General features: G+C 34.3%; 1 protein-coding gene across 1 annotated transcript; it reads left to right on the forward strand.

Moving 5' to 3' along the window:
• Nucleotides 1–6,575: 6,575 nt before the first annotated feature.
• Nucleotides 6,576–12,173, forward strand: TCF24 (transcription factor 24). Its single transcript, XM_070942238.1, has 3 exons — nt 6,576–6,620; nt 9,085–9,461; nt 12,060–12,173. The coding sequence occupies exons 2-3, from the start codon at nt 9,099–9,101 to the stop codon at nt 12,171–12,173; spliced, it is 477 nt and encodes a 158-aa protein (XP_070798339.1). The 5' UTR covers nt 6,576–6,620; nt 9,085–9,098.
• The last annotated feature ends 1,483 nt before the right edge of the window (nt 12,174–13,656 follow it).

Below are 13,656 nucleotides of genomic sequence, written 5' to 3' on the forward strand. Positions count from 1 at the left end.
AAAATGGAAAAGTATCTGAAAACTTGGTTTGTTATGCAGGTTAGCTTGTTGCTAAACTAAAAAAATTCTATGTTACATGTTATTTTGCTATGGTTTTATTTTGCATATTAGTCCATCACATAATGGAATTAGATCATTAGTTAATAGTAATGCTAGTATTATAGCAACTTGAAAGACTTGTTCCGTCTCCATTTATCTCAAGAACAAAATCTGAGATACCCTATGTTTGTGGAATCCGCTATTACCAGCTCTAAACCTATACTTGATTTTATTAGTGTCTGCTTTATACAGTATATAAGTATGAACTTCATTTTATTACTTTAATTCATGGGTGTAAATTCACGGCATCACATGACATATTGTGACTTTCCCCCCCCTTTGCTAAAACAGTGGTGGGCGTTGCCAGCACATGACGCATCCGACCCGCGGGCCACGAGTTTGACACCCCTAATACAAGAAGTTCTTGTAAACATCTGGTCTTAAAACCTAAATCTAAACTAGATTAATCTTACTTTCCTATAGACTGCAATTACGAAAAAAAGAAAACATTCCCTAATTCTTTTTTCATTGAATGAGAAAAAATAGGATCTGTATTTTAATGTGAAATTTCCAGCCTTCCATAACTTTATTTCAGTAAAATGCAAACAAAAAAAAATGCAAGTTATCTAATAGAATCAATTTGATGAAATGGTTAAGGTATCAGGCTAGAAACCAGAAGTCTGAGTTATAATCTTGGTTTAGCCATGAAGTCTTGTAGGAGACTCAGGCTAGTCTCTCCCTCTTGGCCCTGGAAGGGAGGTAGTGGCTTCTGAAATCTTGCCAAGAAAACTGCAGAAGTTAGTCCAGTCATTAGGAATCAACACTGACTCAAAGGCACATACACAAACAAATTATTTAACATGACTAACAGTTTAAATTATCCTGAATTCATATTGATTTGTATCACAGTCCTCAGTGTGCTTTGAAAACATAATTCAATTATTTTAAAGAGACATGATACCAAATAAATGTGTTTAGAAAGGTGTACTAATTGGCTTGAATATAAAATATAATTTGATTTATCTCAAATTATAAGTCCCAATATTATTTGTTTTGAAGGAATTAAATTTCCAGTACTTAAAGTTTTGTTGTTTGCTGTTGAAACCAGCATGTACTTTAGGAGGAATTAACATAAGAACACTGTGTCTTTAGGATCATAATATTTTAACAGTATTCTGCACTTTGCACTATACCTTTTTTCTCCAGAAACTTAGAAATTATACTGCAAGTTTAAACTTTCCATTTTCTTGGCTAGCATAAAGGGTAGCTAATAATTCAGCCCTTATTTTTCTGCCTTCCTAGGACAAAGAATTGATTTATTGTATCTATGTTATCTCACAATCAAAAAATCATTCCCAGTGCTTGGTTGGTATAACTCTACACCCTGCCTATTTATTTTGAATGTCTCTTCTCATTAATGTCTTTGATCTGTATTTCCCAGCCAACCAAATGTAATTTTTTTTAATTAAATTTTATTAACATAAACAAACATAAAACACAAATACATGTAAACACTTATACATTAACAAAAAGTCAATCGACTAACTTCTAGAAACAAATGTAATTTTTCTTATTGTCAGATATCCTCATAAATATATTTGGTTGTGGAACATTTACATGTGTGTGCATTAATGGCAGAATCCTAAATCTATGTTCTATGAATCCTGTAAAATTTGCACAATATTCACTGTTCATTCAGATATGAATAGGGAATCACTAAAATTGGCTGGCCTGTGATTAAGTTTACTAACATTCACTATGAGATAGATGATATGTATTAAACTATAGCTTACTCATTATTGGGTATTTTGATATTATTTTTATTTAATTATGGATAAAGAAGTGAAAATTTGAAAGAACCAGAAAAAAACTATGGCTTTGCAGTTTGACAAAACAAAGGTCAATATTAGCAAATTCTAAAAATAATAATAGGGAAAAACACTAATTGTTTAACCTCTTGAGTCCAATCTTTAAATTACTTCCCTCCAGCAAAAGGTTACTACATCCTAACCTAAACAATTTTCCTGAAGAGTAATTTTAATATTGGTATCTAGAGAATACTGCATAAGCATTGCTTCCATTGTGCAAATGCCTTCCAGGCCTCTGCTAGGAAGATGATTAATTCACAGTCCTTGCAACTATTTCCTAGTGGAAAGTGAAATAAAGTGCCGGTTAATGGCTTATTGAGAGCGTCCATTATTGAGAGAGTCAATTCACATCTTGTTTTGCATGATTAGGAAGCCTGGCTTATTGTCAGTTTTTGAATTTATAGCAAGTGTGTCAGAACACTGTATGTACCTCATAGGTGGGATATTAGCTTGCAAAACATCTTTTTCCCTAGATAGAATAGTATGAGGACATGTGAGATAAAGGTAGAGTATGATTCTGCTTCAGGGACAGTGGCCAAAATGGACCAAAACTGACATCAAAACTGGCAATTTGAGTTCAAAGAAGCAGCATATGTGAGGATGCACATCTGGTTTATCAGCAACTCTTTAAAGAAGCTGAGCTCAGCAGTGTAACTCAGTTGTCTAGCATATAACCAGGAATAAATAGGCTTTCTCAACAGAAAACTCAAATAGTCTAATCTGGAAGATAAATCTTTTTTGTAATATATTATTACAAGCAGAAATTGAGCCATATAAGAGTGACTATTTGTTATCTGCTATGGAAATAAATCATAACATTTATGTAACTTTGTGTTCAGAGTTTAAACTCTGGTGTTTTTTTCCTGAAGTGATTTATTTTCAAAAACCTGACATTTTAACAAAAATGTATATAGATTTTCTATATCCACTATATATTGTATATCCATAAAGTCACAGGAGTTTAGCATTATTCGCTTATTTTAGGCATGCATGGAGTTATGCTATTAAGTATATTAGGAAGTTTTCACTGAAATCAATGAGATGGAAAAATATTTAACTGGTTGAATTGTGTCAAAGTGTCCATGATTTGAATGACTGCAATACTTGCTTTGTTATTTTAATAACTTTGTTCTGATATTCCAATAAATATTTAGATAACAAATTTCAGCTCAGTAATCTCAAAATTAGATTAATTTCTACTCTTATTAGTTTTTCTTATCACTGATTTACTTATCACTGATTTACATGCAAGCAATTATACTTCATGAAACTGGAATTTTGCTGATCCCATTTCAGTGGCTTTTCTTTCAAATGAATAGGCAACTGTGGACAATAAATGCAAACTTTTTATATATTTAGTATAATTCATTAAAACACAAAGGTAAAATACACAGATGAAATAGAAAGATAGCTATTTCATTTGTAGCAATGAATATAATACTTTTGTCTATTTTGATATCATTGTCTATAAAAGGAAACACTTTAGAAAATAGAAACTAAATGGAAGGAAATTATACTTACAAGAATGAAGTGAATTAACTTTAAATTTCAATTATTTGCTGTGAATATCAAATGTGTATTCTATGATACTATCACCTAAATATTATATGCTGTTTATCTGACCAGCAATAAAAAAGGTGGATGTTGAATCACAACCTTTTGAAAATTATCCCAAAATGATTCTTGTGACCATGGTGACCCTTTTACAATTTTTGCCTTTTCAGAGTCAGTTAAATCTCTTTTTTTAGCCCATTTTGCCTGAGGAAAAGAAGCTGCCTAATAATTATGCACACCTTGATATAGGATGTTGATCTCCTTAGGCCCACCCTCCCTCACTACACAAATACACATCACCTTATCTGTTTATATCCACTAAGCATTCAAGTTTATACAGCTTGGAGGTGGAAAATATGCATACAAAGGATGATATGGTCAAAATACTCACTTGCCTAATAACTGTACACACGGTGTAGTGGTCAAAATACACATTACCACTTGTATGTAATTCCCCAGTTGCTTCATGCCATAATAATCAAAAGCCTTGCAAATCTCCCCAAATACTATTAATTGATTATTATTAATGTTTAATTTATTCAATTTATAGTCCGAGGTATAATGTTACATGCCTACATGTGTACCTTATCTTTTTTTAAATAAGAATTATTTAATTTTTTAAAATAAGAATTATTGAATGAAATAAGACACCTGTATACCAATTCTGCAAAGTTGTATTACACTACAGTATGGAATTTATAAGCTTTATCCAGAGAAGAAAAAATATTGTATGCTACTGGTAGGTATAGGTAGCATTACATATTATCTTGACAACAATATCAACATGATTTACTACTGCTTTTTTTTTAGTTTTCATCTTATGTCAAGAATTTCCTGAAGATCTCTGTTCCAATAAGGTGCTTTTACAAGATTCACCATGTTTGCTAATGCTGCCACCTGTTGCGCCGAAGAAGCTAGTCTTCTTACAGTCCCTATTGTAAGACTAAAGCTGGTTAGCAGGCTACTTTAACAGTGGAAGATATGTTGGATACAGATTCTATTGACTCATAATTATGTACCTTGCTCCCTCCCCAATTGTGTTGACCTCCCTTCTTCTATTATAATGCAAAGTGTTTGTTCCTTCCAGAGAGGCTCCAATGCAATGTTCATAGAAGTGTTGTCATTCAGTGTTACAACAAATCTAGAATCCTCCTCTCGGGTACTCCAGTGTGTGCTTTCTATCTATTGTGTGATGTGCTGGGGGTTTGTATGGGATTGGGGGGAGCTACTCATTTAACTGTCTGTTGATTGTGAAATGACACCCCTTCATCCACCATTAAACTTTGGCAACATGCCTGAAAACTTGCTGCTGCCAAGTCCTGCCTGAGGGGACCCATTGCATTTGTTTTCACTGTACCAAGGTCTTTCTGAAGACAGAAGTGAAGTGAAACAACACATGCTAAGTTTTTAAAATTTTCGGGGAAGCTAATTTCATTAGGTGCTTGATAAATCTAAATTCTTTCTGCTGCCACTACCTTATTCTACAATGAGATCTGCTTTGCTTTGTCTTTCATGGGCTTAAAGGTGCTATTACATTGCAGCAATAATCATTGCACCCTACCAGGCAATCAGCAGGAGCACAGATTCTGTGGCTTTGTTTCAACTCATTATAATTGCAGTTATAATTAGAAACAAATGCTGCTCAATAAATGTAGTTACTGGGTGGATAAATAGTGTTAATCTATATCTTATAACAAAATCAATATGTTCTCCATCTTAAACAAGATAGTGTGAAAAATATATAAGTTCAATTACTGAAAATCCAATGAATTACAGTTGTAAATGTTATCAAGCATCTGGTAAATGCATTTTTGTGCATTTCAAAGACAAGTAGCTATTTGGAATTCTAATTCCAATGAATTACTTTCTGCATTTTCATTTATGGAGGGAGAGAGAAGCAAAATCCCTAAACCTTTCTATTGATATTCAGAAGAAATGAAAAAGATCAGCCAACTAACAACTTTTCACAGATGTTGTGTTATGCCATTAATAGATGTGTATTTAATTTATCTTTTCCTAAACTGGTATCCTCCAGCTGTATTGGTTGTGAGCATTCATAATCTTCAAACAGAATAGAAGCTGGTCAGATTGTGAGAGTTGAAGTTCAACATATATATTAAATGGACAAATGTCTTGATTTACAAAGCAGAGATCGCTGGCTTCACTATGACAGGATCTATGATCACTTTGAAGTCTCATAGCATTTGGAAAGTGCATAGGCCTTCCTAATGGCACATTTTTACATTAGTATGTATAAATTTAATTTAAAAATAGTGACTAATATTAAAACAATCCAGTGTTCCACAGTACAGAGAAGGTTATGCGAAGTGACTTATGTGCCTGCTTATTCTACTGCCCAGATCTTCAGTATTTTAACACACCCCTGGATTCAACAGCTGCCAAAGAAACCCTTTATGGAATGGTTATCTTTCTATTAATTTCATATTATACATGTATCATTTATAAAAACATACGTTCTTATTTCTATTTATTTCTTCCTACCTGTAATATGCAACAGTACACCTAAGCCCCAATTACAACAGGTTGTGAATTAGGTTGGCTGAGAGATCATCCCAAAAGTGTCTGAGTGGGTCCTTGCCCCCAACCCGTGTTGCTTAGGAAGGAGTTCTTAATATTTCATACTTTTTGCGAGATGATGCCAGGCTCTTCTTTTCGTCGATCTGGGCAGTGGGCTATCTGAAGGCCAGACCAATAAGCCTCTCTGAGAAGCCGAGACACTCGGTTGGAAAAGCAATGGGAAACCAGTGAGGTTTCACGACGCCAGGAAAATTGCGTAGCTCTGCAACCTGGTAAGTCATTCGAACGCGATCCGACTCGACTGTCGCGAAGTGGCGGCTGGATCTCGGTGGACGGAGCGCGTACGAAGATGGGGACGCACCCGTTGCGGCTTTGCGAGAGGCAGTTCCGCCCTCGCGCGCAGCAGCCTCGATTCCCCGCAGGCGAGAGAGCCGGCCGGGAAGGGCAGAGGGCGACGCGATAGGGGGGTGGGGGGGAGGCGTCAGCGAAAGCCGAGCGCTGGTGGGCGCGCTCCCCAACCCTTATAAAAGCCCGGGGCTTCCCCACACCCGTCCTGGACTAGATCTGCAACGGGAGAGCGGCGGCGCTCAGTCTCCCTGATCGGGGCCCCCAGGAGATCAAGTAAGTTCTATCTGAGGCAACTTTTTAATACTCTGGCAGTGCTCCCTCGCGCTCTTTGGGTAGATACACGAATTTGGTCGCCCCCTAATTCTATACAAGCCCTCCGTGCGCCGCAGTTGTGCGATCTTGCCAACAGGCTTACGGTAGGTCGTGCCTTTCTGGAATTAAAGATCCTCAAAGCAGTTTGAATTGCAAGTCGTGTGTGGATCCCTCTCATTTTCCTAAACTTTCTTGCCGAGTAACCACCGTTTATTCGCTCGTATCCTGCTATTCCTCTTTGAATTGTTTCCAATTCAATATCTTCATAAGAAAATATTATGCAAGGGAGGCAATCTTAGAGAACAGGTTACTTAAGCGTTGCAATACTCTCCGGTGCAAAAGGCAATCCAAATCATTTTAAAGGATTTATTTAGCCTCTAATCTGTAGCGAGGAGCGCTAATATGAGTTTGGTTTGCTCTGATGATTTACTTTAGAAGTACAATAGATTTGAAAACTTTAAATGCGTCCAATGACCGTTCTTATATGGTTAATGTGCATGTAAATACGTATAGTTAGTTTTTAAAAATACATGGACAAATTCTAAGTGAAATAGGGCTGTGAATAAAAATAGCGTGAACTTAGATATATGTGACTTTCAAATCGGTGGGATTTTTCCCACTAGTCTCACATTTTGAATTGAGATGCCAATGTTATACGGGCTATTTAGTCTGATTGTTCAGGTGTTAAATATGTATGTGGAAATAAGCCCCAGAAATATTTTCCATCTATGTGCAATTCAGATAAATATGTAGAGTAGTGTTCTACACCAAAAGCTTTCTTTCCTAGTATATGAATGAATACTAAATAAATAAAACCATATACTTCTAAAGAAATTTTAAATATCCAATAAATTAATTGACCTGCACAAATGCAGCTTTAATTGAAAAACTCAGTCAGTTATATTACTTAAATACAATCTTTTGCAGTAAAATAGCCTAATTATAAAATAGTTTTAATGTATAGTTTTAATAAGCTAAGTGTTAAATACTAAAATTTAAATCAGAACTAATGAGTAATTATGCTAATAAATATTTTAAAACAAAAAAGAATTGGATACATTTGAAAACCCATTAGGCCCTTACAAAAGGCATAATTGTAGGGCAACCATGTAACCATGTTAACTCAGGGAAAAATCTACCAATATTTTGTTTAATATAATTTATTATTCAATAATCCATTTTAAATTTAGAAACTTGAAACTGAAATTGAGGCAGTTCTCAAGCTGACCAGGAAAAACTTCATAGAGAGCAATTATTTCCAATCCTACCTTCTTTTTACCTCTTTGTCTCCTCTCCTCCATTGCTTGATTTCAGAAAAGCATCTTCAGCTGAATAGAAAAGTCTGTAACGGAGAAAAATTGTTTTATTAAAGTTAAATAATAAAGTTGGGCAGCACACAAATTTAATGTGCTTTTATTAATTAATTGCTAGTTTTGTTAACAAAAACCACTATTGATAACTATAGAGACTAGATTATAATTTATAAGGCACAGTCCAGGTGAATACAGTCCTCAATAAATATAAGATTTACTGAATGCAAATACAAGTTAGATTCAATGTACTTTATGGTTTGCAGATTGCAAAAGCACTCATTTTTAAAAGAATTCCAAATGATATTCCAAATCTATTTAATCTTTATCTTTTAAAGTCAACGTGTATCAGTACCAAAGAGAAAAGCAGTTCAATAAATGAGTTCACAATTGAGGCTTTTATTCTTGCATATTTATTTATTTTAGTGTGGTAGAAGCCTTTAATCTTAAATAATCATCCAAATAAATGGGTGGAATTGGATCTCTTTAGTATTTACTTGTATTTACTTTACATCAGAAAATCCCAGTTTGTAGTTTGGGGACTACTGGGAAGTAAAAAATAAATGCATAAAAATATCTAAAAATCCAGGAAGAAAATCACTTCTACATTATTGTAAAGAAAATGTACTTTATATATTTATAAAGTAATTGGGAGCTGTGCACGGCGTGACTTTTTATGTTTATCTGGACACTTTATTAACATTTCAATACTAATCGTTTCTGCTAGATACTAAGTCACATTCACTGGGATACACTTCTTCTCAAAGATAATAAAAGTTGGCGCCAAATATATTTCAAGTTAAGATGCTTAAAAATATGTCCTAATATAGTGTTTAAATGTGGTCATTATTTTCTGAGAATGCATTAGAATTGTGAATCATTTGTTAGAATTATGTGCTGATGATTTTTCAGCTGAATTCTCCTATCTTGAAAATAAAACTGCAAGGTTAGTGGTTGCTGGCACTAGGGTACCACATTAACAGAATATATTGCAGTATACTGAAAATTGTAACAAAAAGTTCTTAAAAATTAGATAGCAATATAGTTCTAAAAAAGAAAATATGGTTGTGACAATTCAAGGTATAAGCTGGGAATTTGCATCATGTTGGTTGCAGGTTTGGTCTTACCAATGGACTATAAAATTGCACCCGAGAACATCAAGGTCAATATTCCAAGCTCAAATGCCTCCCTGCCACCCTCCACATCTGGCACTAACTCCTTAGGACAACAGACTGGGGCAACTTTGGGGAGACCTGCAGCAGCCAACGCTGCCCGAGAGCGTAGCCGAGTGCAGACCCTACGACATGCCTTCTTGGAGTTACAGAGAACTCTGCCCTCTGTACCACCTGACACTAAGCTCTCCAAGTTGGATGTATTGCTTCTAGCCACCACCTACATTGCCCATCTCACCCGCAGCTTGCAGGATGAAGAAGAATTGCCTGGCAAGGGCTTGGGAACCCTGAGAGGGGATGGCTACCTACACCCTGTTAAGGTAAGCAAGGCAAAACAAGTAATTTTTTTTCCCTAGATGGTCCAATCATGCTATTGTTTGAAAACCTTTCCATTGTGCAGAAATTTTCAGGCAAAAGGGCATACTAATATACAAGTACACTAGTCTATACAAGAAAGCTTTAGCATTACAGAATCAGCAGAATCAATTAGAACCAACTGAACCACAATTCATTGATGTAATTACATATGACACTTCAGATAGATACAGCATTAAACCTCTGTGTACCATAATCATTATGCCCAACACCAGGGACAAGGTTTTAAGATTTTATTACAAAGCAGTTTATGTCTTATGACAGCGACTTGTAAACTGTTTGAGCCAGATATCCTTTTTCCTGGTCTCAAGTAATGTCATTATTCCCACCAAAAAATAGATTCTGTTCTTTTACACAAGCACTTTGACAGTGACAATCCCAAACTGGTTACTCAGTTCACAAACATGTTATTGTAAACTGCCCCATTTCCCCCAAGATATGTCCAAATATATCCCATTGGGGAGTAATTACCCCAATGTAAAATCCACTGCCTTATGAAACATCTTTAGTTCATATTGCAAGTTCAAACTACAAAAGGACTTCCCCTTACTACTAGCTCGTTAATAAGTAATTTCTTTAATAAATTACACTTAGCTTAATTCAAGAAACTACTAGTTAAAGACCTAGTAATTAAGAATTACCTTAAACCAAACTAAATGGATCTTGATATAAGTAGTCCTTTCATTATTTGTTTCCAAAACTAACATTATCTAACAGTAATCTTGAATGAAGCTGTATACACTTTTTAAAAATAGTTTTATTGAAATGTAGACCAATGATGGGCTTGATATAGAATTAGTTACGCATTTGTCCTCTAGCAAAAAATAATTATATTTTGAATTGTTTTTAAAATCTCATTCTGGCTATAATATAGGAGTACATACAGCAGAAATGATAATGTAGAGCAGAAAGTAAAGCATTGTCTTAAAATAATTGAAACAGCATTGACATCTCAGGAGCATTTTCAAATCATTGTCAAGAAACCGGGTGTTAGTCACGACCAAGAGACATGCCATAAACATGGTCCAATTGATTCTGCATTACAGTATATTTAACTACTGAAGGTTTCTGAATTGTATGTTTTTATTCAATAGGCTGTATATTATGTCAGGTAAACTTTTGAAAAATATTATAAATAATTTATTTTAGAGACACGTCACAGAAGTTCTAGAAGAAGATTTTTTTCATAATGTCTTCTTCACAATGCCACTTTACTTGCAATATGAAGTTCTGTTTAGATACCATCTACCAGATTATCCCATTTGGCAAGGCAGCAGGCAAAACTGCAAAACTGGATGGCATTGCAATGTTTCTCTTTGTCATCATTTAGTGCCTTTCTAATTTTTTGAAATTAGTTTATAAAATCAGAAGTGCTCATTCCCCATTTCTTCACAGATTAATGGAATTTATGATTTTACATTAGGTCTGGCTAATAACACTGAGAAGTAAATAGCACCGGCAATTATTTCTATTTTAATAAATCACACTGTTGGAAACCTGTGCTCGTATATAATTGTGACATGAGCACTTTGCTTGGTTGTTTTAGATAAACACAACTAAATCAATGGGATTTATTTTCTGATATGTGTATATGAGAAAATAAATTCCATATAGTTGTGTTTATCTGAAATAAGCAAACACAGGATCAAAGTGCTTATGTGTGTGTGTGTAGGATTACATAAGTGCTATTAAACTTTGCATTTTTTCTAAATATAAAATTTACAGACGTATTTACTAATCTCATATCGGATGTGGTGTACTTTTATGAAAACTTATTTTTTAAGAATCTGGTGCAAAAACACACATGGATGAAAACACACATGATATTCTTCAAGCAGAATATATGAGCAGTAATATCTAATGTAGGACAGTAGTTTATGATGATTTAAACCTAATAAATGTGCTGGCCTATATTTTTTACCTTCTGCCACCAGTTTGCAAATCTTTTGTAGAGATAAGCTGTCAGTAATTGTAGACATGCGCCACAATAAAATTAAATGGGTGTAAGAGCTCAATCTAAAAGTACAGTATCTAATGAGGTAGCAAGATCTTCTTCCTTCTCCATATTAATCTACATAGCTCTCCCTCTCATGATGTCAGTCTTGCAAGGTGATCCAGACGAGAAACACACCCTGATGAGCTATCTGAATTATTATTGTGAAGTTTCATTAACAGATCTTGTAAGTCTCAAAGTATATTTTCCCCCATTGTTTGTACAGCCCAAAAAACTTAGGGAGTGTCCCTTCTGAGTTTGTCACACCCACATTTTTGCTGCAAGCTCAGCTACTTCTTATTCAGCTGTTCCCCTGGCTGTGGTTTTTCTCTGTCTCCCAAGAGCATTCCCACATACCATTTACACATGCTTACTATTTGCATTGGTCCAATGCAAACAGCAGGTTATAAAAAATGGGAGAATGTTTAGTTCCATAACTGATAAACGTATTCTTAAATGAACTGGCTTAATTCATGTAATTGCTAATAAAGCTGCTGGTTTCCTGCATTTGTGCAAGCAATACTAATTATCTTGCATCTTCATCTTCTAGAAATGGCCAATGAGATCACGCCTATACATTGGAGCATCAGGACAATTTTTGAATCCCTCAGTGCAAGCAGAAAATGTAAATCAAGGAGAAACCTCAACAAATTCTCAAATTTAATCCTGTTTTTTTCTTAAATGCTGTTATATTTATTATTCCAGATATATTTAAATTGAGTCTTCCAATATCTGTGATATTTCTTACAATTGACCAGCATCCTTAGATGGTAGACTTGAAATTCAGCATATTTGTTTGGATTGCTTTCTTCACAGCCAGGGACAACGTGTTCATCTCGGTTGTGCAGTATAATTCATTTGTTTCTTACATAGCTATTATTTCTCAAAAGGCAAAATATACTTTTCATTGTGTGAATGTTGCTACTATTGAAATCCATAAGATACCAGCTCATGTGTCATCTTGTTTATGAGAACATATCCTTTTCTTTGTGAAGAAATGGCTGAATGTAATGTAGTGGATAATTTACAGGCATTCTACAACCTTTGTTGATAATTTATGAAATGTGGATTGATGTACACCAATTCCAAAAAAATTAAATGAGATAACCAAATACTGTAGTTGATTTTTAAGCTAATGTTTAAAAGCTGAGCCACACGGTCACCTTGAACTGTGGGATGGGCGGAAATAAATTTGATAAATAAATAAAATAAATAATGCATCCAAGCTTTGGGGACTTTTAACTGAGAAAAGCTCTGCATAACTATTTCAAGTATTCCAGTGATCCATGTCATATACTCAGATATATTTATTCATAATTTGCCATATGTGTCACAGAATTGTGATAGATGACATAAGGCAATATTTTTCTCACAGGTTGTCCTTAACATTTGTCATGCTCAAAGGTAAGCAAGTCAAACCTAAACTGCAATTGTGTTCAATAACTACTGAGATGTCAGTTCAAGCCCTCAATATTAAGGTAGTTGGTGTTTTGAAGAATTAATCCAAGAAATACTGCAAAACTGGATGTACGAATTTTAGAAATGAAATTCTGTTGATGTTAAGAGTATCTCAGCAAAAAAAGATACTTTGAAGAATAAGTTAAAGCTTTCACACTTTCTTAAAAATATGTTCAAATTTTTTTTTACAATGTATTGTTATAAACTGTACATCTATTAATTTTTCATAAATACTTGATCATTTTATTTATATTGTGTATATATAATCACTTTTCTATTTACAACAATTCATACAACTAATGAAACTGATCCTGAGAAATGTATGCCCCATCTTTAATTCAGTTTGTAGAGTACCTGAAGATTCTTTGCTCTTGCTCTTGCAAATCAAGACAGTTCTCCCACTGGAAATATTACTTACATGCTGTTTTGTTAACTAGCTAAAGCAGAAACAAAAGTTATTCCAAAACACAAGTGTGGCATAAAAATAATGAATGCAGCTTTGTAGATTAAATATGGCTATTAACCCTATAGTATAATTTGCTATTGGTTGTGTTTATCTGTATCTTAAAAGTACCAATTATTTTGGGAAAGAGCTTACTTCTGCTTCAACATATACATATGCTTTACAAATGATGCTCACCACAGAATATGAAGCTTGCATATTTGGTTAATTAGATTTAATAAATGAT

The sequence above is a fragment of the Pituophis catenifer genome, unplaced genomic scaffold, assembly GCF_029215685.1.
Source record: "Pituophis catenifer annectens isolate HBS135680 unplaced genomic scaffold, rPitCat1.0.hap2 SCAF_3, whole genome shotgun sequence".
Taxonomy (NCBI): domain Eukaryota; kingdom Metazoa; phylum Chordata; class Lepidosauria; order Squamata; family Colubridae; genus Pituophis; species Pituophis catenifer.